Raw genomic sequence first — 27,977 nt, 5'->3', positions numbered from 1 at the left:
GGGGAGACTCTTCAGTTTTGGGAGGAGGAAGAAGGAAGGAAGGAAGACTGGGGAGGGAGGAGAGTTTCTCTTTCAGTTCTCCTCCACTTCTGAAGCCAAGGAGATTCTTGAGCTCCAAAGGCAGGCAAGAAGGCAGCTGGATCCCTGGATCTTTCCCTGGATGTGAGAAGTGACCTCTTTTTGGACAGCTTTCTCCCAGGTAGAAAGTAGAAATGCAGGTAGAAAGAGCAAGGGATGCCTGACACATGAAAGGCAGCTTGCTCTCCCTTTCAGTTGTTTTGGATCTTCTAGTGAAGATGCACCCTTCTTCAGTTTGAGGAGACCAGGCTCCGCCCTTCATTGCTTTCATTTCTGTTTTTGTATACCTTCTCTCTCTGCTGGACTGGAGTTACTACTAGAGCTTTGCTTTCCCTTTTGCAGAACTTAAAAAGGGACCGAGATGCAAAACTTGTAGGACAACACTTGGTTTAAACAAAGAATATCCTGAACTTCCTTGCCTTTGCCTTGTGAATTAAAATCATGTGGAGCCCGAAATGAGTCCTGTCCTAGTTTTCCAGGACCTGCCCTACATTTCAACCTTCTGCCCAGGAGGAATTCCAGAACATCATCCATTTTGAGCAGAACTAAGAAGTAGGTATTTGTATTTATATGAGTGTTTCGAGCTTTTGTTTGGTTATGCTTGACTGTCCTCCATTTTGTCCTCAGCTGTCCTCCATTGTGCGGTGCCTTTCGTAGTGAGGGCATCTGGTCAGCCTGCCTTGGTTGTGTGTCCAGAGAAGTGCAACATTTTCATCCTTCATTATCATCAGTCTTATAATATATTGTTGATATATTTCCCCTTTTCCCCAGTTTGCTAGAAAAATCAACATATTGGCTTTTTCTTTCTATTTCCCCTAATCTACTCCTCCCATGCAATTCATTAACCTCAAAAAAAGCTGAATAATGGTATTTTTAAAAAAGCACTCTTTACTGTGACTTCTTCCCTTTTTAGATGAGGTCCTGGGATACTTTTGGCTTTAGATTTGAGAATTTGCAAAAGTTTTAACTCCACTGGGGAGAAATGCTGCATCTGCACTGCAGAAATGATCCAGTTTGACACCACTTTAATGGCATGGCTCCATGCTATGGAGTTCTGGGAACTGTAGTTTGTTCTGGCTGCGCTCTGGTGCCAGAACAAATGACAGTTTCCAGAATTCCATAGCCTGGAGCCACGGCAGTTAAAGTGGTGTCAAACCAGATTAATTTTGCAGTACAGATGCAGCCAAAGAATCCATCGTGGATTAGAAGAACCCTTGGGCTGGCTAGTAGTGATCTTTAGCTTTAAGAAATCTGGAATGAAGGATGGGTTGCTTTTTCATGTGATGAGCCTGATCCTGACAAACACTGTAGTTCCAAAAAGTAACTTTCCTAACTATGAATTCTGATGCTATGTTTCTGTCATTTCGTCTAGTTTATAGTCTTCAGATACTCGCCAGAAAAGAATCTGAAGGCTAATTTACAAGAGGTGACAGAAGCATAGCATCAGAATTCATAGTTAAGAAAGTTACCTTTTGGGACTGCAAGTCCCAGAGTTGGGTGGAGGGTTGCAGTCCAGAGTTAACTCTTCTAACCAGATCAGATTTCTGGTCTTTTGAAATTTTGACAAAAAGCAACTGGTTCACATCCTTCCCAACTTTCTTTCCAGTCTATTATTGCTTCCTGAATCTCATGATCCTGCAGAGATTGAATCAGTAACACATGTTATTTACTCTCCTTTTTAATATGATATACAAAAACATTTGAAAATGTGGCAGAATTTTTTTATTAAACATTCATTGAAACTGCATGGATATATAGATGCATTTTATGTCTCTTTTTTCAGAATGGAAGAGTCTTTCAAAGTTGTTACTTTTTATGCTGCATAATGTAAAACACATTAGGAATAAATTTTAGCAATTTTATAACCTTTTACTGGTTTCAACAGTAATTTAACATAATTTTGTTATGAGATATTCTGGATTGTGCTATTCCATTTTAGATCACTGCATACTGTGATAATATACCTGGATAATATATTGTGTGTATGATTGTTCCTCATTTGCCCTAACATCATAAATCGACAGCAGGTGACGTGAAGACACATACACACCCAATACACTCGTCCCTCCACGTTTGCTGGAGTTAGGGTCATTGTCACTGGACCCCCGTGAATGTGGAAAAACCACAGATAACAAAAACACTATGTTTTTACCTGAAAGAACACCTTTCTAGGAATCTCTAGGTCATCCAGTGTAATTCTGTGGTCAACATCTGCCAGACATGGACCCTAGAATTGCACTGGAGGAGCTACAACTGCCTGGTGGAGTGTTTGCTCTAGGTCCTTCAGTGAGACTTTTGGTTGAAGTTGACCACAGAGTTGTCCTGAAGGACCTAGATATTCCCAGAGAGAACATATTAATAAAATCAATGAATAATCAAATTTGCAAAAGTCAAAGCCACAAATGTGGAGGGCCAAGTGTATTAGTTTCAATTTGGCTTAATAGTTTAGGGCTGGAAAAAGATATGCATCTGGGAACAGAGCTGCAGAGTAAATGTAGGGAGAGGTGGGATATATAAATAAAGCATATTGTTACCTGTCAGCAAACTACTTGTACAGTTCTCATATCTATTAGGATGGGAGATTATTATGCCTGCCCACTTTGATTTCCTCTGTTTGTTATTGCATTGTATAAACAATGGGAGCCCATCTTCCGTGCGTCTCATCAAGGGGAAGGTGCACCTAACTCAGGTAATCTTGTTAGTCTTGTTAGCAGTGGGATTGTCTGGGTAGAGTTAATGATTTAGTGGCCCAGTTCTACTACTTGCTTCAAGGAAATACTGCTAAAGGACTGTGATTCATTCTCTGCTATAGACCATCTTACAACAGAGATGTGTGTCAGTTTTCATTTCCAGACTCAAGCCCGGTACAGACCTGTGGGAAGCACTGTCCTTTCTAGGGTTTGGGAGCACACAGCATCCACACATTCCCAAACATTCGTCTATAAGGATGGCGCCATCATGGTGGCCTCCTGTCCACAAGGGGGCTGCCATGATGACGCAAGCACGGCACAGCGTCCAGACATTGCTGTGCCGTGCTTACACTCATGGCATCTGGATTGCGCCGTAAAAAGAACCTGCATTTAGCATTTAGCAGGTTCTTTTTACTGCAGAGGGACACCGTGTGATTTGGCTGTTACATCGTCCCTCAGCAGCAAAAATGGGCAGCTCCAGCTGCCCTTTTGGAGCGGTCTGTTGAGCCCCTATGTCTTGGGGAGGCCTAGAATCAGGACAAGGGGTCTCTTGACTGCTTTTTGTTGAAAAGGAATGTGCCTTGTGATAAATACTCTAATTGGATTATGCCATGTAATTTAATCCTCAATGGTGTGGTCAACAGGAATGTGTCCAGGAGGAATGTTGCCAGAGAGCTACTGTGCACCATAAACTGTAAAACACCTCAGAGTATTCTGCTGGATACCCTGTCTTCCAAATACAAGTTGGTAAGTACTGGTCATGGTTCTTTTTGCTATAATCTAGATGCATGACATCGAGTGCAGAAATGTACAGCTCTCTTCTTGTGCATGATGCAGCAACGTCTGTAAGATGTCTTCAACCATTTCTGGAATTCAAAGATACAACTGTATTAGTCTGTAGAATCAATGTGTAGAGAGATCTTGTAGCAACTTTAAGTAGCAACTGAAAGAAAGATGTTGGCAACATGAGCTTTTGTAGTCTACTTCCTCAGATGCATCTAAAGATGTAGACCTAAGTCTATGAAAGCTCATGCTACCACCTTCTTATTTCCAGTTGGTCTCAAAGGTGCTACAAGATCTCTCTACATACTCATCCAACCAGTTCTGTATATGACACCAAAATGTACGTAACTATCTGTGTATAAATTGACCCAGATTTTTTAAACAACTTTTTCTGACTTATACACAAGTATATACGGTACTCCTCCATATCATGATGTATATGCTTCAGGAATCATATTCAAGAGTAGCTGTGCTGGCCATACAGCAAAATAAATAAAATCCACAACCGACAAAAGAGCTGTATCTTTATTGGCCAACCAAAATGCACAAAATACATCATGCAAGCTTTTGACACTCCACTGACTTCTTCATCAGGCAAAAGATGACAGAAATCATACAGGAGAAGAAAAGTGAAAATGTTAAAGTCACTTTGTACAGGAAGCCCCTGCTTATATGACAGGTTAGGACTGGAGGGCTGTCAAAAGGTGAAATTGTTTAGAAAGTAGAACCCAGTCTTTTTCTAGCTTGGAAATGCAAGACTGAACACTAGATGGTGCCAAGTTGACTGACTGAGAGAAAAAAAATAACAGCATGCTGAGTAGATTAAGGGAGGGGGGGAACCAGTGTGTTGAGATGACTGCAAGATGGGGGAAAAAGCACAAGCAGCAGTCAAAAGAGCAGATCAGGGCTCAAAAGTGTGGTACATGGCTATACCATAATTTAGATCTGTCAAAATAGTGGAATGTCAAAAAACCAAGACATCGAAAAGAGGTGGATGCCTGTATCATACGTTGTTTCTGAATATGTTTCCTGGATTTGAAGATACAAAAATTAGCCATGACAGAGGAATCCTAAAGAAGAAGGAGCTAATGATTGGGACTTAACTCTTTGAGGTTTCTACTTCCAAGAAAGGTAAAACTTTTTCATTGGGAGTATAATTCACATGTTTTATCTATAGTTGCTGTTGTTGCTGTGTGCTTTTAAGCTGACCCTAAGGCAACCTTATTATATACACCCCCTAAAAGTTTTTTGAGAAGTAGTAGTACAGAGACTTCTTTAGAAATTCCATGTTCTTGCCTAAGAAGGGACCTGTGGCTTCACAAGGGACAAGAGAGACCCTAGATCTCAAGATAAGTTATTTTACTGCTGCTAAAAGAGTTTAACTTTTACTGTCTTTTGTCTCAGTCCCCACATGGCTAAGGAAGGAGTGGTCTTTACCTGCACTGAGATCATTCCAAATCACTGAACTACTACTGAAACAACACCTGACACAAAATGTAGGCCTGTGACTCTAATATCGTCACCTTTCTACTCCTGTGTGACTTTTTTACAACTTTGCCTCAGAGAAGCCAGTGGAACTTCGAAAGCTTGCATGATGTATTTTGTGCATTTTGGTTAGTTGAGGATTTTAGATTATAGAGTAATATGCTTCAAGAATGTATCCCAGACATCTTGTGTGTTTGCTAAAGCTGGGGTCTGTACAAATTTTCAGTACCTGTGTGGCATATTTTTATTTTAAAACATCGTTTGTGTCTTCAACAAAACAGTAGATTTGTGTATTTAACAATGAAAAGATTGTGTATATTTTAAGACAGTTTTGCGTGCTTTGCATTTCACAATGAACACACTGATTTTGTTGCTGAAAATTACCAGAAATCATATCTGAAAAGACACAACAAGCACTGATGCTGACAATTTGTATGAACTCACTGTAAAAAGTGAATGAACAAAGGATGGCCATTCCATTGCAAAGAGTTAACACGGACATACCACTTGTGGAAATAAAGCTACTTGCTGGCAGTCGGATAGTGGACTCTAAGCTCAGTTGCAATCCTCACAGTAGTTGGGGTGGGGAGTTAGAAAATTGTTGTGAGCTATTCCTGTCATGGTACAGAATATTTTGGCTTTGTCTTGAATGTGAATTTAAGATCACTAACATTTGAAAAGCTCTGTTCCTGGTAGAAGCAAAAAATTTAAGAGCTGTTTGATAGAGGAAAAATGTTTCTCCTTTGTGTAACTAAAAGAGATTTCTGGAAACTTTTGATCGGGTTGTCTTGTGCTGTTATCTTATGTGCCTCTTTTTCCATTTCTGGTGCAATCCTAGGTTCTTCCAGCCAAATGTGAACTTGTTCACTATTGCTGTCCTTTGCTACCTAACAAGTCTATGACTCTTATGACTGTATATATGTTACTGCATGCACAATGGGTCACTATAGCTGCCAGCATTTTTTACTCTCTTTGGGGGGGCGGCGCATGGCTATAGGAACTGTTGTGATGGACCCTCCACTTTACAATTTACCAAGATCCCACCATGTGCTGGTCTGATTCTGCCATCAGTATCCACCTGACATTTCAGAACATATACGAAGGGAGATAAATATCAATAGGAAAGAAAAACCTTCAAGATTAGTGCCACTAGCATTGACAGTGTATATTATCCAGTGTGGATTCCACATATTGTTCCTGATCTAGCAATGCACAGATTTTCCCAACTTTCACATCCTCCTTCTTATTACAAAGGTTTCTTCTTCAACTTGGACGAAACCCAAGTGATCTAAGGGCCAAAATAGACAGCCCAGATGGGGCAGTGTGAAGCTGCCCCACCTGAAGATGGATCGGGGCAGTGGCAGCTGCACACCACAGCCCAAATCGGCTGTGTCACCAGCCAAAAAGGAGCAGTTTTCAACTGCTCCTTTTTTGACCACAAAAAAGCTGCTTTTAGTGGTTCTTCCATAGCTTCGTGGCGGCTTCCCAGCATGTTAGAGGCTTGCGGTGTGTAACCACCACGTCCCCAAGACGCCTGGAAGCCGGCCCACATGTCAAAGTGCCACACTGTGAAGCTGCCCAGATGGCGGCGGAAAGGGGCAGTCTGTTTTGCCCCTTAGTTTAAGTGGTAACTCAAGTTAGCAATAAGTTAGCAGTGTTAATCATTTTTTAAAATTCCCTGGCATATCAAATAAATTACTGTGAAGATCCTCCCCCAAATATTAGAATGTTATTTAATGGATATACAGTGGTACCCCGGGTTACGAAATTAATTCGTTCCGCGGCGCCCTTCGTAACCCGAAATCTTTCTTAACCCGAAAAAGCCATAGGCGCTAGCGCTGGAAGCCGCGATTTCGTGCGAAAAAGCGCTGAAAAGCACCAAAAAATTTTTTTGTAAGCCGGGAAAAAAAACGTAACCCGGAACAGTTTTTTCCTATGGAATTTTTTCGTATCCCGGAAATTTCGTAACGCGGTGCTTTCGTATCCCGGGGTACCACTGTAATGTTCCTGCAGACATTTTATTAAGGGGCAAAACAGATGGGCAAAATACACTGGTTTCTGGCAGGTTTCGAGGTGGGACATTTAGATGAAGTTTCAAGGCAAGGCATTTAGTCTGGAAACCGACTGGTAACTGCACCCAAACTGCGCTCAAGGGCTAAAAGCCACATTAAAAAGGAGCTGATTTTTTTCTGTTCTTTCCTGGAAAGTCCTGGAAAGTGGATGTCTAAATGCCCCCCGACAACAGAGTGATTTTAAAGGAGTGCATTTAAAGCCCCATTGCAGGAGTGCATTAAGAAAGGACAGAGCTGCTGTATCCAAGCAGTGGGGGTGGCAATGCCCACAAGTGAAAGTCTGACACCTCTCAGGGAGATGAGTACAACATACACAAACCAGACAGTCCAGGTGTGGGCATGGAGCAAAGGGGAGGTGTAAGGGGACAAGTTTGACACTTCGATGCCCTGTAGTGGTGCAGGGTCACATGCGCGACTGTGTGGCCAATCAAAAGTGGTCAGCCATCCAATGGGATGGCTTCTAAGAGGAAGGCAATTGCTAGTGGCTGTGTGATCATGTGATGGTGTGCAAGGATGGGGAGGAGATGGGGAAAAATTATCTAGCTGTGCAGCTTGATGCCACACTATGCTCTTGGTCTGTTCACTTCTATGCAGCCTTGGGAGCCGCTAGTGCGGTTGGTGGGGTTTCAATGCTCTTTTGGAAAAAGCAGCTGCAAACTGCTTTTTCCTGCCCATCTGTTTCACCCCTGAAACTCTCATAGTGGTTATGGACTGAAGTAAGTAAGAAATAAGGATGCTCAGCATCTAATAGGTGTTAAATTTTCTTTTGAGCTCCTTAACCTTTTGTATTAATATTATAATGCAATTTTTTTACAGGATTGTGATCGATTTGAGAGTTGATGGTTGCCAATAAGGAAATGTGCAATATGGCAAAAAGAATAATACTGGTCACCAATATATTCTTTCAGTATTTTGTCTTGACAATAACCTTCTGCACTCATATTCAACCTTCTGTGGAAAATGGTTTGACAACAAATTATTCTCACAGATTCCTAGCTTCGATCCCTAAAAATGTGCCAGCTCAAACCACTGTACTGGATTTGTCATATAACAGCATTTCTGAAATTTGGATTTCTGATTTCAGATCTCTTTCCAAGATGCAAACACTTAATCTGTCTCATAACTTAATCAGAGAACTTGACTTCAATATTTTCCAATGCAATGAAACCTTAGAACATTTAGATCTGTCCCACAACCACTTGCAAACAGCTTCTTGCCATCCTATCACAAGTCTCAAGCATCTGGATCTGTCTTATAATAACTTTTCAGACATACCTCTGTGCTCTGAGTTTGGTACAATGTTGAATCTGAAATACCTTGGTCTCAGTGTGAAAAAAATACAGAAATCAAATTTTAGGTTTCTTGCTCATTTACAACTCAATACTCTGGTCTTGGACTTAGAAGGCCTCTCTGAATATGGTTCTGGAATTCTAGTCTTCAACACAAAGAATCTTCATATTATAATGCCTTCAAACAGTGATTTCCATGTGCTGTCAGATCTAGAAATCAATGCTACAGAAAGCTTAGATTTGTCCAATATCCATGAGAAACACATCATTGACTTATGTACTTTCTTACCGAATGGTAATAAAAATGCATCATTACTAAACCTAACATTACACAATATACAGTGTGACTGGAAAGGTTTGATGTACATTCTTCAGACTGTATGGGAATCGACCATTGAACATTTAGTTATCTCCAATGGAGGACAGATGGATGTTCCAGAAACATTTAAGTTTAATCACACTGACACTTCACTCAGGTCTTTGACAATTAAGCAGACTACGTTCACAACAATTTATTCTGAACCAACACCTATGTATAGACTGTTTGCAAATATGAATATTACAGCCTTGACCATTTCTGATGCGGGTTTGATATACATGCTTTGTCCTTCCCAATACAGTCATTTTAAATACTTAGATTTTTCAAATAATAGCTTAACAGATGCTCTTTTTGAAAGCTGCAACAACCTCACTCTTCTTCAAAGCCTTATTCTACAAAGAAACAAGTTCAAAAATCTTATGGGAGTAAGTTTAATGACCAGTCCCATGAAAGCTCTGAAATATTTGGACATGAGCAAGAATCTGCTACAGTACAAAGACAATAGGAATAAATGCCACTGGGGAGAAAACCTACTTAAACTGAACCTGTCATCTAACATGTTGTCAGAGTCTGTCTTTAGATGTTTGCCACTCAATATTCAAATACTTGATCTTCACAGTAACAATATCTTAACCATTCCCAAAGATATAATGGAGCTGAGGGCTTTAGAAGAAATTAATTTGGCATCCAATAAACTAGCTGATCTGCCTGGATGTCTTCAGTTCAGAAGTCTGAGATTACTGAACATAGAAATGAACTCACTCACCTCACCATCGTCAGAGTTCTACCATTCCTGTCAGAGCCTCAAGGAGCTAAAAGCAGGACACAATCCATTCAAGTGCTCCTGTGAAATAAGACAGTTCATCAATCTTCAAAGAAAAGGACTTCTGAAGCTGGTTGACTGGCCTGGTTCCTACTTGTGTTGGTACCCTGAAGTTTTAAGGGGAATCCGATTAGAAGATTTCCATGTGTCTGATATTATTTGTAATACAACACAACTAATTACAGTTATTGTAATTGTTGTTGTTGCTGCAGTGGCACTTGTGTTTTTTCTGTGTTTCTATTTCCATATCCCGTGGTATTTGAAGATGATATGGCAGTGGACACAAGTCAAACGCAGAAACTGGAAGAGTCATCCTGAAGATCATCTAAACACTTTGCAGTTCCATGCCTTTGTCTCCTACAGTGAGCATGACTCTGAATGGGTAAAAAATGTCCTTATTCCAAATTTGGAGAAGGAAGATGGGTCCATCCGGATCTGCCAACATGAAAGGAACTTTGTGGCAGGGAAGAGCATTGTTGAAAACATCATAGACTGTATTGAGAAAAGTTACAAGTCAATCTTTGTGTTGTCTCCCAATTTTGTGCAGAGCGAATGGTGTCATTATGAGCTCTACTTTGCCCATCACCAGTTATTCAGTGAAGATGGTTATGGTTTAATCCTTATCTTGTTAGAGCTTATCCCTACCTATGTCATTCCTGCCAGATATCACAAACTGAAAGCCCTGATGGCCAAGAGAACCTATTTGGAGTGGCCAAAGGACAAGAGCAAGCAGGGACTTTTCTGGGCTAACCTCAGAGCAGCCATTCAGATTAAGCTCCCTAAAAATGAGGAAATAAATTGAGGAGCTGTAGATAAGTCAGATGTTGTTATCCGATGTACTACATGAAATAATATATTTTTCCTTTCAAAAAAGATTATTAATCTCTAACCATTATTAGTCAATTTACCATTGTAGAAAAATATGCAGCATAGAGCAGTAGTGATGGTTTGTGGACAGATGCTAGTATACAAACTGTTGGCTGCTGGTCTGTGGTGAGTTTCTATGTAAGAAAGAAAATGCTCTAGCATAGGCATAGTACAGACAGCCTAAAGAGCATTGGTGAAATTTCAAAAGGTTATAGAGATTGTGTGAAAAGACCTCAAATTAATACAAACTTTTAAACATTTATCTACTAACAATGTCATGTTGATATTAATGACATCAAGGGAAACCAAGCAGGAGTTCCTTTAGTAGATACTAGGGAGTGCCCCTATTTAGGGAGACATTAGCAGCAGATTTTACTCAGGTTACAGGGCCCAATGCTATTCAACATCTTTATCAATGACTAGGGTGATGGAATAGAGGTCACGCTCATGAAATGTGTAGATGACACCAAATTAGGAGAGGTAGCTAATACCGTAGAGGACAGGATCAGATTTCAAAATGACCTCAACAAATTAGAATGCTGGGCCAAAATGAACAAAGTAAATTTCAACTGGGAGAAGCGTAAGATATTACACCTGGGCAGTAAAAATTAAATTCCCAGATGGGTGACACTTGGCTTGTGAAAAGGATCGAAGGGCTTTATCACACACAGCTTTTAAACCACAATCCCCACAAGAGGGAAGCGGCATAGGTGATGCCAATCAGATAATGCCAATTCTTTCCCGTAGCTGGCCTGTCTCCCGGCCATTTCTTTTCATTCATGGAGGAAACCCGTGAATGAGCTGTCAATATTGTGATGCCCTGGGTGTGCAAAGCCATTCCTGAGGCAACCATATTATTGGCAGCCACATAATGCCACTGTCCCCTCCTTCCCCCCCCCCTTTCCCTCCCCCTAGCTATTTTAATTTCCCCCCCTCTTTTTTCTGTGCAATTGTGGAACTTCACTACCTCAAGGTTTCTTTTTTAAAAAATTAAAACATTCAATCATGGCTGCAGAGCTCCAAAACTGTGCACAAAAAGTTAAAAATAAAAAAAATAAAGGGAGGAAGTGCAATGGGGACAGCAGTCCCCAGTCACGTGAAAGAAAACCAATGTGGTAAAAGTGGCAATAAAAGCAGTGCATTGCCATTTCTATCCCCCCCCCCCCATGATTGCAGCGAGAAAGGGGCTGGTGTGGTAAAGACCCGAGAGTCTTAGGGATGAAACAGACACTGCCTTTTCTGTGGTGTGTGGTGTCTAAATGCCATGCTGCCGGAGCTCTGCAAAGCTGTCCACCATGCGGTTTCCTGTCGATTTTCGGGTGTGTGTTGTCTAAACAACATACCTCCAAGCCACCAGGAAGCTGAAGCAAAGGGGTCATCTGTTTCACCCTTAGTGGACCTCATGCTGAACAGGAGTCAGCAATGTAACGTGGCAGCTAAGAAAGCCAATGCAATTCTAGACTGCATCAACAGGAATATAAAATCTAGATCGACAGAAGCAATAGTACCACTCTATTCTGTCTTGGTCAGACCTCCCCTAGAATACTATGTTCTGGGCACCACATTTCAAGGAGGATGTTGACAAACTGGAGCATGTCCAGAGGATGACAGTAGAACACGCTGACTCAAAGAGTAGTGAACATGCTCTCTCCTTAGTTGGAGGTTTTTATATAGAGTCTGGATGGCCATCTGTCAGGATGGCTTTGATAGTGTATTCCTGCATGACAGGGTTGGGACTTGTGGCTCTTATAGTCTCTTCCAACTCTATGATTCTATGACAAAGCCTTGAAGGAGTGATATTCTTTGAAAGCAAGTTTCTGTAACCATAAATGACACAGCATTACAGCTAGCCAACAAGGGACACAATTAATGATCTCAGGTGGAAAATATATTCATTTAGCTTTGGCACACAGCCATGGGCCCAAGTAGAGTATACACAATGAGACACACTTAATATTATAATGAAATCTTAACAGATCCTATTCAAATAAACAAAAGGTATCACCCCCTAGTGACACCACTGCTCTCATTTAATTATAGCATTACTGTATTGTTTATATTTTATGTGTTTTAACTGAATTGAATTTTAAATTCTTTATATACGATATTGTTATATTTATTTTATGTAAAACTTTTATAATGCTGCTCTTACATGTTGTATTGTATTTTAACATTTTGTATACGAATGGCCTTGGTCTAAGCATTAATAAATGACTACTGCTGAAATTTGCATACTGAATAAATTTTTATTACTCATATTTATGTAAACAGAAATTGGCATATAGTATGAATTTTTGGACAAGAAAATCTCTGTCCCAGGCTTGTTGATCTTGATGAAATTTGAAATCTTATGAAACAGTTCTGGGCAAAATAGTGGAGTCAGTTGACCTTAATGAATTTTCCAGTGCTTTTAACATTATTTTAAGCATACCTACATAAAGTATACTTCATTGAATCCAGGGGCCCGTTCTCTTTAGTCAATATATTTGGGATTGCAGTCTTTGTATTATAATTGTGCACGTTATTATGCAAATATAACACATTGATATTGCTATTAATCATATTTTTTCAACTGCTGTGTTTCAGCTGTGATACCATTTTATAGTAATAACTCTTCCGAGAGAATTAATAGAGTAATAATTATAGTTTATAGAATAATTTCTTTGGCTGATTTTTTTTTAACTGATGGCAAAAAGGTACTAATCCATGAAAATATCATAGGATGGCCTCAAAAATGTCTGCCATCTGATTCTAAGACACAAGTGCAGAGGAAAGTATGGACAAATTTAGAAACTGGCCCTCTATAGACAGGCCAAAATAAAGCTGCTTTGGGTCACTTTGGAGGTATGCTGTTTAAATTATGCATGCGTCCTAAGAGTCCAGGAGTCACGCCAAAGCCACACTTCCAGTCCTAAGGGTAGTTTCTTTTGCTTAAATGCAGGGCATCTGATCTTTAGAGACCCACAAGGACCCATGCCTCCTGTGCTTTTTAACATGTGTATGTACTCTCTTGGTGCAGTTATCAGAGGGCACCTCTTATCTCCTTATCATTGAGAGTAAGTGAGTATCTGCAGATGCTCAGCTGATTCTGGAGACAGTTATGAATTGGAAGAGGACTTTAAAACTGCAGCAAAGCCTAAACCATTAGACTTTGAAGACTTAAAGGAAAATTCAAGTTTTAACTTGATGCAGGAATGAAACCAACATTTGCACTAATCAAGCCTTAAGGAGAATGCATTCCACCACTGAGGTACCACCACAGAGTGAGCTCTTTCTCATATGTTCACACAATGTATTCTGGCCTCACACTGATGAAATACACTACGGAGGCTTCCTCTAGAAGTCTTCGGTAACCAGACAGGCATGTATATAAAGAAAGAGGTGCCCCTTCAGGTACCCAGGCTTTAAATGTTACCATCTGTACAGTACCTTAATTAAGTGAGCTGCAATGTAAGACTGAAGATCCCATTAGACCTTATTCCTTTTACATGTAGTGACAAAAAAAAATCTCTTTTATTATCACAGTAGGAATGGAGGTTGTGGGGTCACAATGCCATTAAGTATATGGTAGGAATAGGGAATATTTTTGCATAACAACCTCTGTTATCCATAAACACTAAGAGGCCATCTTTTGATGAAAAAAGGATTTATTTTACTCTTCCTTTTTTTCACCTTTGGCTGTTCTCCTCTTCCCCAACTTGGCTATTTTTTAGTTTCCCCTTCTGTTGCAGTAGATTGACTGATGCTATGAAAACACTTCAAATTTAGATCAAATACTGCCAGTCAGCAGTATTGCTTACAGTATGCAGCAAAAAACGTTAAAAAGAAGAAGTATTTCCAGACACACTCAGTGAGTTCTTGTAACTTGCAGATTATTTTTAGTTTATGGTAGAGTAATAAGACAAAGGGATGTGGTGGCTCAGTGGTTAAGACACTGACTCTGATGATGGTAAGATCGGTGGTTTGGCAATTTGAGGCCCAAGCGCTGCATGTCAGAGTGAGCTTCCATCACTAGTCCCAGCTTCTACCAATCTAGCAGTTCAAAAGCATATAAAAGTGCCAGTAGCTAAATAGGTACCACTTTGGTGGGAAGGTAACAGTGTTCAGTGCAGCCATGCTGGCCACAAGATGACAGAGTTATTTTTGACAACACTGGCTCTTATTTTATGTAGTTTTGGGAGACAATTTAGCCTTCTCTGTCAGAGAACAAACTGCAAATCCCAGGATCCCATAGCATGGAGTCATGGCAGTTAAAAGTGCTGCCAACCTGGATTATTTCTGCAGTGCAGATGCGGCCTGAGTATGGTTGCCATAATTCAAGACCTCCAAACCGGGACAAATGTAGGACAAATATAGGACAACATTTTCAAATGTAGGACACATTTTTCTAAAAATGGAGAACACACGAAAAAATTTGGTGTTTTTTTTAAAAAATGTTAATATAAATGCATGTTTCTTAGACATGATCAAAATGGAGGACATTTGGGCATTATTCCTAGACAGATGGCAGAAATGTACTTCCCTTTCTGGCCAAACACCTCCAGCCTCCATTCCAAAACACACACGACAGCACATTTGGGCATTTCGCATGGCTTTACTGAACATGGCCTCTTGCATATTTCAGAGGCTTATTCCATAACCAAACCCCTTGGGTTTAACACTTAGCATGGTTTAACATGGCTATGCATGTTGAACATGTCAAGGTGGTTTCACCGTTCTTGCACCAAGTGTACTTCTCAGAAGTGTGTACTTGGTCAAGGGACTTGCACATGCTTTGTAAAAATCATGCCAGCAGTTGACATTGACCATGCTCAGAGGCTTGCTGATATCACTATCCACAATTAAAAGAACAAAACACAACAGAAAAGGCTTTGGAAAGTCACACTCTCTCAGCTTCAGAAACAGTGCATGCATGCCTCTCAAGCTGACTCATATCATCATCATCATCATCATCATCATCATCATCATCATCATCATCATCATCATCATCACACTATTACTGTCAAAACAAGGGAGACTTGTTAGCATTAAAAGCACCCAAAACACACTTTGGAAGGTGACACTCTCTCGGCTTCTGAAACAGTGCCTACATGCCTCTCAAGCTGACTCATATCATCATCATCACACCATCATTGTCAAAGCAAGAGAGATTTGTTAGCATTAAAAGCACCCAAAACACACTTTGGAAGGTGACACTCTCTCGGCTTCTGAAACAGTGCCTGCATACCTCTCAAGTTGACTCATCATCATCATTATCATCACCACCACCACCACACTATCATTGTCAAAACAAGGGAGACTTGTTGGCATTAAAAGCACCCCCCCCCAAAATAAAAACACCTTGAGGCCTCTGGCCACTCACACACTCACTCACCTTCTCCTCCTCCTTCTTCTCCTCCCCCCTCCTCCTTTTCCTCCTCCTCCTTCTTTCCCTCCTCCTTCTACCCCTCCTCCTCCTCCACCACCTCCTTCTCCTCCCCCTCCTCCTTTTCCTCTTCCTCCTTCTCCCCCTCCTCCATTCGCCACGCAGCCTGGGGCAGAGGGGGCGGAGGAGGAGGAGGTGGGTGGCGCGGTTGCGCGCAGGAGGCACCACCCACCTCTTACTCCTCCGCCCCCTCCGCCCCAGGCCGCGCGGCCACAAGGAGGTGGTGGAGGCGGCACCTGGCGTGCGTGCCTGCGCCACCTTCTCCCACCTCCCCGCGCCACCTATCTCCTCCTCTTCAGCCCCAGGCCGTGCGGCAGCGTGGGGAGGCATGGAGGGTGGCTCGCCCCGCGCACAGCGAGCCCTCCCCGCCTCCTCCACATGGCCGCGCGGCCTGGGGCGGAGGGGGCGGCGGTGGAGGAGGTGGGTGGCTCGGCCGCGTGGGGAAGCAGGGGAAGGTGGTGCGGCCGCGCGAGGAGGCGCCGCCTCTGCCTTCACCTGCTCCGCCCCAGGCCTCGCTACCCTCCTCTTCCTCTGCACAGCCATGTGCAGTGGAGGAGGAGGAGGGCAGCGAGGCCCCACGGGCTGCGGCAACCCGGCTGCAACCGGGGTTGTCCCGGTTTATTGTCGGCACCCGTGATGGAAGGGGGATGGTACCGCCAAAACTGGGAAAATCCCGGTTGCAACCGGGTTATGGCAACCCTAGGCCTGAGAGAGTGTAACTAGCCCAGGTAACCCAGTGGGTTTTCATTGTGGAGTCAGGATTTGAACCCCAGGGCTGCTGCCATTCTGCAAAATTAATCCAGTTTGACACCTCTTTAACTGCTGTGGGTCAATGCTATGGAGTTCTGGTATTTGTAGTTTATTGTGGTACCAGAGCTCTCTGACAGAGAAGGCTAAATATCTCACAAAACTATAAATGTCAGAATTCCATAGCATTGAGCCATGGCAGTTAAAGTGGTGTCTAACTGCATTTATTCTGCAGTGTAAATGCAGCCCCAGACTTTCAGAGCTCTGGTCTAACACTCAAAGTAATACAGTAGCTGGTTCTCTAAACTACTTCCTGATGAAATTTGCTTTACCGAAAATTGACCACGTAACTTTGCTTTCTTTCTCCTCTTTCCTTTTGTGTTCTGTCTTTAAAAATACCCTCCGGAGGGCAGGAAATGTAAGAAATGCTGTTCTGGGAACCTTTTCAAGGTGGAAAAAAAAAGCAGGCCAAAAACAAATTAACCAATAAATTTGACAAATAAATGAAGTACAGCTATACAGTGGCTTCATCTATACCAGTGATGGCGAACCTATGGCATGCGTGCCAGAGGTGGCACTCGGAGCCCTCTCTGTGGGCACACATACTGTCGCCCTAGCACAGACTTTGCCAGAGTTTCTTACTAGAAAGTCAGAGGGATGTGGCACTTTGCAGTAAATAAGTGGGGTCCAGGTTGCAGTTTGGGCACTTGGTCTGTAAAAGGTTCTCCATCACTGATCTATACTGTAGAAATAATCCAGTCTGACACGACTTCAACTGCCATGGCTCCGTGCTATGGAATTCTGGAAACTGTACTTCTTGTGAGACACTCAGCCTTCTCTCTCAGAGAACTCTAGTGCCAAAACAAACTGCAAATCCCAGGATTCCATAGCATCGAGCCACGGCAATTAAAGTGGTGTCAAATGGGATTATTTGTGCAGTGTGGATGCATCCCAGGTCTTTCAGTGCAGCTGAAATAGCAGAAAAACAAGAGATACTGTATATGTTAATAGAATGAAGAAGAAGAAGAAAAAGAGAAGAGCTGAGGTAAATTAACAAGAACTGTGGCAGTTTTTAAATGACCTAGAGCTCCTACTACTGTCTCACTGTTGCAAGAAAAGCAGAATATAAAACCAGGGGTAGCCATGTTGGCCAAATAGGTCCAAAACACACTGCAGAAATCATCCAGTTTGAGACTGCTTTAAGTGCCCAGGCTCAATGGTAGGGGATTCTGGGAAGGGCAGTTTTGTGAGACATTTAGCCTTCTCTGTCAGAGTGGAGCTCTGGGGCCACAATAAACTACAGTTCAGAGCTAGAGAATCCTGCGAATTGTAGTTTGTTGTAGCACCAGAGTTCTCTGACAGAAGACTAAATGCCAAACAAAGCTACAATTCCTAGAATTCCACAGAATTAGAGCCAGGGCAGTTAAAGTGGTCTCAAACTGGATTATTTCTGCAGTGTGTCTTGGACCGTATATGTCGAAGTATAATAGCAAAGTATAATAACTTCGAAAATGCACAAAGCAGTGATACTGCAAGAGCCTAGTAAATTAATGCAAGGATGCTTATAAATGCTATCACATCTGACCCTCCACTTCACTTTAATTATTTATTTTAAAAGCAAAGGCTGTTACTTTTGGAAGATATTGCAATGCACACATAATAGTCTGAAAAGAAAACTAGTGTTATTTACCAAGCTTGAAGTATAAGAAAATCAGGTGCAGGACCAGTGAGGGGAAATGCAAATGACTTCTCCTTTCCATTATCACTCAGTCTTCCTTAAATATGAAGACTGTTGCAAGCACAAGTTGTGCTAAGAAATCCCCTCCCTGTGTTCAGGTAAGTGCGTATGCAATACAGTAGATGGCAACCAATCTTTGTTATTCATAGAAGAGCTCCGTTACAGTGGCTATTCTAAATTGCATGTGTGTATTTGCGTGTGTGTGTGTGTGTGTGTGTGTTATTCATTTAGTACCCTACTGGTTGATAATTCCTGTGGAGGTTCAACTGCATAGGAGTCTTGTTTGTTCCATTTGATTTATCATTTCAGGGCGAGGTCAACCCCACCAGCCTAGTCTTGAGTGAACAGGGCTTGAGTTCCCTGATCCATGGCCAGACCCCCCAGCTGTACAGTGAGGTTCTCATCTACTCTCCCTTTCCTTATAGAATTGCTTCACCTATTTAACAAGAATAAATTTAAACAATGGTGAGAATTATGAGGCCCTCCAGGTATTTGTGTACTACAACTTGCAGCATCACTAGTCAGTAGGCACTTCTTTCTGTGCAATGTGCAGGGAAATTCCTAGGGATTATGCAATACTAAAAAGGACAAAATATCTCTTCCTCATGTTTTAAAAAAAGAGAAACCTCTTGCATAAAGAATGTGACTCGCTATTTTGCTCATGCCATTATATTTTATGATTATATAATCATTTTGGAATCTTGTTTCACTAGTCTCTTTCAATGAATAGCATTTAATGGTGGGTGTCAGCAATGGTGCCAGTAAAACAGTGAGGGCAACAACTGGAATGCAGACGGCACAAATCTCATAGTGAGTATCAGTAGGAAACTATGGGCCTGAACAGACAAGCCAAAATTAAGCTGCTTCAGGTCACTTTGGAGGTATGTTGTTTACATTATGCATGCATCCTAAAAGGCTGAAAGCTGCACCAAAACCACATTCCAGTCCTAAGGACTGGAGCGCAGCTTTGGTGCAGCTTCTGACCTCTTAAGATGCATGTGTCATTTAAACAGCATACCTCCAAACTGACCTGAAGCAGCTTTATTTTTGGCCTATTTGTTTGGGCCCTATTTTATCTTACCTGCTTTGTAGCAGCAGTGGTGGTCAAAGTAGCTGCATTTGTTCACCACCACTATATCTTCCTTTCCCTGTTAACCAAGGCTTTTCAGGATAGTGAGTAGATTTTTGAAATCAGATCTAAGTGAAGAAGCCTGTTATTTTGCAAGGCACTTTGGGGATAGAGTTCCTTGTAGCCCTGCTGGATTTGACATCCAGTGGACTTATCCAAAGCTATGTCTAGTCTGGTTTTGCTGGATTAATTGATGTGGCAGGGGTGTGGATTATGCTTGGAAGCAATGGCTGTTAGGATCTCCTGGTATTTTGTCACTATGGAGAGTGATGGAATTGAGGGCTTTGAAATCTACTATCATCCTCCAAGTTTTTTCATCTGCTTTAAACACTGGCCACTGCAGATGGGTTGTGTGTGGGCGATCATATCCCATTGATGTAAACCCTCAATTGTTTTTCCAGTTCCTTCCTGTGCTGCCATGGGATACTTGTACTGTTTTGGTGTGGGAATTCCTTGGGAAGACTCAAGCATCTTTCACTGTACCACACTCCATTTTGTCTTTAGTCTAATCTTTGAGGAATTCTACCACTCAGAGGTCATTTTCAGTGAGGTAAACTGGACTTAAGCGCAGCACACTGGAGAAGAGCTGAAATCTCCAGGTGGCCATTGTCCAATTGCCACAGAAAGCCATTGGCTAAGTCCACAGTTAGCCTGAAATCTTGCAAAAAAGAGACTCCTATTATTCAATCATCCTTCTTTTGCTTTTCACAGGCATGAATGGCAGCCGTGATCTTTCCTACTTCTATTGGAATCTTTCTCCATATTTTGGCTTAGCGTGAACCTCCTCCATACCCTGGAGATTATCACACAGAGGAGGCAAGCGTCTGTCTCCCGTTGTTAAATAGTGTTAATCACACAATTGAGGGAAAAACTGTCACACTCCCACATGCTTATCCTATTCTTCTCCTGTCCGTAAACAGTAATGGACCCGTCATTTGATATTAACAGGCATTTTTCAAGGGCATCTATCAATTCTGTGGTGGAACGCATGTGAAATCAGGACATGTTCGTTCCTGATTGCTTTAACAGCTCCCAGACATCTCTCCCTTCTTGACTATACACTGATTTTTGGGGATTGTACCCCCCTGACATAGCTCTCCTTGTGGGAAATTGACTGGGTTGTATTCCCTTGCCGAGATGCAGGGGTTAGGGGAGATTGCAGGGCTGATTGATTGACAGAGGGATCACTGGGTTGGACTCTCCTATTATGTTCATTCCCACTGCTTCCTGCCGATTTGGTTCTCCCATCGGCTACCATGGGGTGCCAGAATGTTGTTGCCTTGGTTATTCTGAACCTGGTTGCCTCTGTTCTTGTATTGTGTGTGTTCACTTATTCGAGTTCTTAAGGGCTCCTTAAGTGATATCGGAAATGCATTGTTGCTGAAATCCTGAAAGTGAAAAGATGCATGTTAATGGCAGGTTGTGTGAAATCGTTTCACTTAATTACATGATTTTTCTGGGATATTCACAGGATAAACTCCTTATCTCCTTGTTTGATAAACTTCTTAGAGGACTATTAGACCTTCTTCAAGAGTCAGGACAGGAGCCCTTAAGAACTCAAATAAGTGGACTTGGGTAGATAATGCTTATGTCCAGAAATTGGGTGTTGGCTATTGAATTTACCCCAGATGGAGCTGCACCCTCCCCTCCACCCCGAAACAGCAGGTGTGCAGCTGGGGAGTGCTCCTTGAATTGGAAAGGACAACTTTTTGATTCAGCAATGTCAGTTGAAATTTTAGTGGCATCTGTGACTATTGCCTTCTACTAGCTTTGGTGGGTATGACAACTACCGTAGTACAATTCCTAGGCGTGGATAGTTTGATTAAAGCAGCTTATTCAGTGTTAATCTCCTGTCTGGATTACTGTTATGTATTGTATGGGGGGCTGCCCTTGCCTGTGGCCTGTCTTCCTGAATGTGGTAGCCAGCTCTAGGTGAAGTTGTACATAGGACAGACAGAGTTACAAGAGGTATTGTTAGGTGGAATGATACTGCATTTCTTTTAAAGAGGTTGCATTGACTGCCTATTTGCTTCAGAGCCCAGCTGAAGCGGAAGCCCTGAATCACTTCAGATACAAAGATGCATAAGGATTCCTCTCCCTGTATCAACCTGCCATTGACTTATTTTACTCCATGTTTTTTTTAGGGACATTGCATGTGGCCAAGGTAAAGAGCCTCCTTGGTTACGGTACTCCATCTCAAGAATATCTCCCCATGGAGGTGTGATTGGTGCCAACACTGCAATTGTTGTTGGGTTAATTTGCCGGGAGCATTTGCAATTCAGAACCATTTTATTTGCCAAGGCATTTGAACTGACTGCCAGCTTTACTGTATCTGCTGCTTTTCCTTGGTTTTTTATTATTATTATGATGGAACATTTGGGGTATTTAAATTGTTTTAGTTATGTTTGCACAGTCCCCTGACATCCAAAAGGAAGGGGAAGGAAGATAGCTAGTTTAAAAATGGTTTAATAAGTGAATGTAGGTGGCACTGCCATTACATTTTGCAATGTGACCAAAAAAAAAAAAAAACCACTTTAGAAAGAGGAAGTGTTATCAAGGGTAAGCAGTGGTTTCTTGTAACAAGAACATTATTTTTAGCTCATAATTAGAGCAGGGTGGCAAGTTCTGCAGCTGTGTTAATTTGGTTAATAGCAAAGCTTGCAATTTTTAAAAGGAAAACCAAAACACTGTTCTTTTATTGAAGTCTTTCCCATAAACTATTATTGTCAAGCAGATGGATTTCATGGCCTGGAAATCCAGGGCCAGCTTTTTGGCTTCGCTTTAAGGCAGTTCATGTAGAACTATTAATGATGGACATTCTTTTATGCCATTTTTTGAAGAAGCCTAAGATAAGTTTTGAAATTTCCAATATACTGAACTATATGCTGATAAACTGTAAAAGTTTTGAATAAATTTTGCTGAGAGTATAACTTTTGCTTATAAATGTTTTTAGTAATGGTGACTCGTGACTGCCACAATTCATCGTGAAAATATTGTACAGTACCTACCTTCCTTTCCCTCACAGCTGAACTTGATCCGTTCTGGAAAACCGGTTGGCAAAATGTTATGAAGTGACAGGGGAAAATAACATACAGTATTAGGTAAAGAAGTGGCTGCTTAACTTCTTTCTCATCTGCCCCTTTCCCTTTTCAGTCACCGCACACAGCTGCTTCTCTGCTATATATATATAAAAAATCCCATTTCAGATCCTGTAACACTTTGTTTCTTTTGAATGAGAGTTTTCATAATCCTGCAGCTATCATAGTATTTCACAAGCTGTTGCTTAAAAACATAACACTTGCCAGCATCTACTGTGCAAATCACACACACATTTTGCCAGTTCCTTCCTCTGAAATATAGCCTACAGCGTCTGGTGTTCATTGGTAGTCTCCCATCCAAATGCTGACCAGAGCTAACCCTGCTTAGTTTCTAAACTCAGACAAGAATTTGTGCCGTTAGGACATTTTATCTGCATTTAAAAGAACTGAGGTCATCAACATCCTAGATTGAAGGTGGGGGGGAAATCCAAACCATTTATAAGTGTTTTGAATATAAAAGTTACAAAGTAAGAGATCTGATGGATCCCTCTGTCAGTATGGTATGGCCACAATATGACAACCTCAGTTTAGTCATCTTTGCTTCCAGGGAGCTATCAGGCCTAATCTGCTCTATCCATTTATCTTTTTAGTGATCCACGGTGTTCTCCGAACTCTTCTCCGAACTCTTCTCCAGCACCAATAAATTCGCCCCCCCCATCAGCTTTCTTCATTGTCCAGTTTTCACAATCAAATATAGAAATGGAAAATACCATGGTATGGACAATCCTAACTTTGGTCTTTACACTTCATGATCTTGTCTAATTCCTTCATAGCAGCTCTTCCAAGTCCTGGTTCTCATTTCTTGACTGCAGTTTCTGCTCTGATTGATGACTGAGCCCAAGTTTTGGAAATCTTGGACTATTTTAATCTCTTCATCATCTATTTTAAAATTATATACAAAGTCTCTGGTCTTAATTTTTGTTTTCTTGATTTTCCACTGTAAACTGTAAACCTTCCTTTCTTTCCATAGATCTGATGTTTTCTGTTAATTTTAGGGTCTGCATATCTTAGATCGTTGTTCCTTCCTCCAATTTTCACACTTTGTATCTTTAAGTCCAATCCTGCTTTTCGTATGATTTCTCAGCATACAAATTAAATAGATAGGGTGATAGAATGCAGCTTTGCCTGACCCACTTTCCAATTGGAAACCATTCTTTCCCCCCATATTCTGTCCTACCAGGAGGCTCTTCTCTCATATTGTGCTCATTGTGAACATTGCTTGTTATATTTTCATGGAAATAAAGTCAGAGTGTTTCTTTTGTTTTCTTCAATAAATCCTCATTTTTCTGTAATTTTTCATGTAATTTCTAATTGAATTCATCCCCCCCCTTTCAACCATTGTCAAAACTATAGGGACATGAAGTGGTTTAGGGGAGGGGGGAATGTCCAGAACAGACAGGTTTATAATAGCAAAAAGTCTTGTTACTAAGATCAAATTTTACATTTTTGCTTCACTTCAGTGATTTTGAGCCCCAGAAGAGGCCTTTTCTTGAAATATGAAATGAATTAAAGTGTGCTTGATTTCCCATTTTTAAAAAAAGCTGGGGGTGGGTGGGATGGGAAATTATCACCATGCCAGTTACTGGGTCTGGGGAAAATATTTTGCACCATCCCTAATTTCCCCCAAATATTTTTTTAAAAGTCAGGAGTTGGGGTGCAGGCGCTGTGTGGAGTTGCAGCCTTCCCTGGTTCCCTTGATGGGAATAATGCAGGTCTCAAGCCCTGCCTTATTATTGTATGACTTGTACTGCCATGAAATCTAGTCCAGACCTATGTGAGAAAGAAGGATAATAAATCATGAGCAGTTAGAAAAACAAAATACAGAAATAATCAAAGCTTGGAAAAGTTATTTCTTTGGACTAAAGCTTTCAGAATTCCCAATGATTCTAGGAGTTGAAGTCCCTAGCATAACTTTTTCAATCTCTATAAAAAAATTTATATACTACTTGTTACTGAGTTCCTTCCAGATTCACAGTGTACCACCAGTTTGAAGGACTCATTTCACAAAGAATAATTTCAGTATTTTAGGAGATTATCACATGGGGATAAGAAACAGGAGAAAGTCGCTATGCTCTCGTCATGATTGCACGATCGCAAGATTTTCACACAACGTCATGTACATACTGTACTTGTCCCACCATCAAAGCGTTGTGACAAAAAGCATTAATGGCTTGCCAATAGCGCTTCATTAGTGCTATCTTGAACTAGTGAAAGGCAATCACACCTCAATAGCGCCATTGAGAATCCGCCATTAAACCTTCTGGAAATAAATTGAACCCCCACAACCTTCCAGTGTGCCATTTGGCAGAATTATTTCCTGCCGACATGCAGAATGTAAAAGTGCTATTTTACTGATTGTGAATTGTTAATGTCCCATTATTGTGACATCATGTGAAAGTAAGTGTTGCAATTTCACCATTGTATTGTTCTTGCTAAATAATGTTAAGACTAGAGCTATTAAAGTGTAAATAGCCCTTGTGTGATAATCTCCTTAAGCAATAAGATAGACATCCAGCACAAAATCTCATTTGTACTAGAATTTGTATTATTTGTATTATAGTGATTAATATCTGGCTGTGAATTGTTTTTCAGGATCCTGTGGCCAGTACAGAAAAACAAGCATCCCAAAAGGATTGTAAAGAACCACCATACTCTATGGCCGAAAGAAAACACTCAGGCACCATCAGTTTCCTCTCTATTTGTATCTTTACAATATCCTGTAATATCATCTGTGCCTCAGCAGAAGATGGATTTATAGCAAACTATTCTAGGAGAATCCGATATACTGTTCCAAAGAACCTACCAGCAAAAACAACAGTATTGGATTTGTCCCAAAATCAGATTTCTGAAATTCGGATTTCTGATTTCCGTTCTCTTCCCAAACTGCATACCTTAATTCTGTCTCACAACCTGATCAGAGTGCTTAACCTCAGTGTTTTCCAATACAATGAAGACTTAGAATATCTAGATCTATCTCACAACAACTTGCAGACTCTTTCTGGTCTTCCTCTAACAGGTCTCAAGCATTTAGATGTCTCTTATAATAATGACATAAATATGACCATGTGCCCTGACTCTGGTATAATGTGGAAGCTGGAATATTTAGGCCTCAGTGCTAGAAATATACAGAAATCAGATTTCTGCGTTCTTGCTCATCTGCAACTAGAAACTCTATTCTTGGGTTTAGAAGACCTCTTGGAATATCACTCTGGTGTCCTTCCAATATTCAATGTGAAGAATCTTCAGATTGCACTCCCCCACAAAAGAAGTTTCCCCATTCTTTTGGATCTAGACCTCACTGTCACAGAAAGTTTAGAACTTTCAAATATCCAAAGTGACCAAGTCTTCCACTTGATAAAATTTCTGTCAAAGCTTAACAAAAATGGAAGACTGCTAAATTTAACCCTGACTAGTATAAAACTCACCTGGGAAGACATATTGAATATTTTTTCATTTGTGTGGAGATCTACCATTAGGTATTTGAATATCTATTACATGACTGTTTTAGAATTTGGGGATGAAATTTTCAGTAACATTGATACCTCTCTGAAAGCTTTGACCATTGAACATACCCAACTTGCTACAATGACTTTTAATCAAAGCCTTGTGTACAGAACCTTGTCAGAAATGAACATTTCAGCCCTGACAATTTCAGATTCTGGGATATTATTTATGCATTGCCCTTCAAAACCCAGTCGTTTTCAATACTTAGGTTTTTCAAATAACACATTAACTGACTCGGTTTTCCAAGGTTGCAATAATCTCCCTCTTGTAGAAACACTGATTTTGCAAAGAAATTATCTTAAAGATCTTACCAAAGTGAGTTTAATGACAAGTCGCATGAAACGTCTGAAATATTTAGATGTGAGTCATAATTTCTTGCAACATGAAGGTGAGAATAAGTGCCATTGGGCTGAAAATATGATTAAACTGAATTTGTCATCTAACATGTTGTCTGAGTCAGTCTTCAGGTGTTTACCAGTCAATATTCAAATTCTGGATCTGCAGCAGAACCATATTTCAAGGATTCCTAAAGAGATGCTCAATCTGAACAATTTAGAAGAGTTAAATTTGGCTTTTAATAAGCTAACTACATTTCCTGGATGTGCTTCTTTTAGTAGGCTCCTATTTCTGAACATAGAAAATAATTCTGTTCTTTCTCAGTCTGCTGAATTCTTTGAAAGCTGCCAGTATATCCAGAGATTAAAAGGGGGAAACAATCCATTCAAGTGCTCCTGTGAATTAAGACAATTTGTTAATTTTGGAAAACAAGGGTCGGTAGAGTTGGTTGGATGGCCTGATTCTTACATGTGTAAAGAACCGGAATATGTAAAGGGAACCCTTTTAACAAATTTTCACATCTCTGAACTTGTTTGTAACGTGCCCCTTTTGGTTGCTGTAGTTCTGATTATTACAGTGATCTTAGGGGTAGCTGTTTTGATCCTCTGCATTCGTTTTGATATCCCATGGTATTTGAAGATGATATGGCAGTGGACACAAGTCAAACGCAGGAACTGGAAGAGTCATCCTGAAGATCATCTAAACACTTTGCAGTTCCATGCCTTTGTCTCCTACAGTGAGCATGACTCTGAATGGGTAAAAAATGTCCTTATTCCAAATTTGGAGAAGGAAGATGGGTCCATCCGGATCTGCCAACATGAAAGGAACTTTGTGGCAGGGAAGAGCATTGTTGAAAACATCATAGACTGCATTGAGAAAAGTTACAAGTCAATCTTTGTGTTGTCTCCCAATTTTGTGCAGAGCGAATGGTGTCATTATGAGCTCTACTTTGCCCATCACCAGTTATTCAGTGAAGATGGTTATGGTTTAATCCTTATCTTGTTAGAGTCTATCCCTACCTATGTCATTCCTGCCAGATATCACAAACTGAAAGCCCTGATGGTCAAGAGAACCTATTTGGAGTGGCCAAAGGAGAAGAGCAAGCAGGGACTTTTCTGGGCTAACCTTAGAGCCGCCATTCAGATTAAGCTTCTTAGTGATGAAGACAAATTGTAGATTAAAAGTCAGTTTATATATGCCTAGTCAGAAGAAGTTTTCATTGTATCAGTGAAGTACAAAAATGCTGTGCTCTTAATTAGGAACATTATTTTCTAAATGCGGGGAAGATTTGAAAATACTGAAAATTTTGTAAATGAAATGAAGAACAAAAATATTCATGGTGTAATTGTTGTGCAATTTCTGATGTATGATAACCACAAGCTGAAACATTCCCAGGGTTCTCTTGGTAAGATATTTAAAGAAGGGGTTTATTTATTTATTTAAAGAGGGCCCATTATCACACCACTCATGGCACCGAAGTATGAACATTTGAAATTCATCACAGGTTGGTTGGGTCATGGTTAAAGGCAAACTGACCAGTGATCTTTCTTTGGGGGAGTCTGCCGTATTAAGAGCATTTGGAATTGGCACTCCC

General features: G+C 40.9%; 3 protein-coding genes across 6 annotated transcripts in view; 2 read left to right on the top strand and 1 right to left on the bottom strand.

The window, feature by feature from the left end:
- Nucleotides 1-9,501, bottom strand: part of FAM114A1 (family with sequence similarity 114 member A1) — a 61,787-nt gene extending 52,286 nt beyond the window's left edge. The window contains exon 1 of the mRNA XM_042467451.1: nucleotides 9,483-9,501. The gene's annotated coding sequence lies outside the window, so the exon portion shown is untranslated. The remainder of the gene's footprint in view (nucleotides 1-9,482) is intronic.
- LOC121930721 (toll-like receptor 6) lies at nucleotides 25-27,977 on the top strand. Of its 4 annotated transcripts, XR_006104005.1 has the most exons (4): nucleotides 25-162; nucleotides 421-630; nucleotides 3,413-3,515; nucleotides 23,134-23,238. XR_006104005.1 is itself a non-coding variant. In XM_042467446.1 (3 exons), the coding sequence occupies exon 3, from the start codon at nucleotides 25,199-25,201 to the stop codon at nucleotides 27,557-27,559; it is 2,361 nt and encodes a 786-aa protein (XP_042323380.1). In that variant the 5' UTR covers nucleotides 612-630; nucleotides 3,413-3,515; nucleotides 25,136-25,198; the 3' UTR covers nucleotides 27,560-27,977. The 4 variants fall into 4 exon arrangements, 3 of the variants coding, with proteins under 3 accessions (XP_042323380.1, XP_042323378.1, XP_042323379.1); XM_042467446.1 differs by lacking the exons at nucleotides 25-162; nucleotides 23,134-23,238 and adding an exon at nucleotides 25,136-27,977 and having other exon boundaries at nucleotides 612-630; XM_042467444.1 differs by lacking the exons at nucleotides 25-162; nucleotides 421-630; nucleotides 23,134-23,238 and adding an exon at nucleotides 25,136-27,977 and having other exon boundaries at nucleotides 3,360-3,515.
- On the top strand, nucleotides 596-12,636 carry LOC121930722 (toll-like receptor 1). The gene is made up of 3 exons (XM_042467447.1): nucleotides 596-630; nucleotides 3,413-3,515; nucleotides 7,925-12,636. The coding sequence occupies exon 3, from the start codon at nucleotides 7,948-7,950 to the stop codon at nucleotides 10,339-10,341; it is 2,394 nt and encodes a 797-aa protein (XP_042323381.1). The 5' UTR covers nucleotides 596-630; nucleotides 3,413-3,515; nucleotides 7,925-7,947; the 3' UTR covers nucleotides 10,342-12,636.

The sequence above is a fragment of the Sceloporus undulatus genome, chromosome 5 (assembly GCF_019175285.1).
Source record: "Sceloporus undulatus isolate JIND9_A2432 ecotype Alabama chromosome 5, SceUnd_v1.1, whole genome shotgun sequence".
Taxonomy (NCBI): domain Eukaryota; kingdom Metazoa; phylum Chordata; class Lepidosauria; order Squamata; family Phrynosomatidae; genus Sceloporus; species Sceloporus undulatus.
This window is presented reverse-complemented; position numbering and strand designations above follow the sequence as displayed.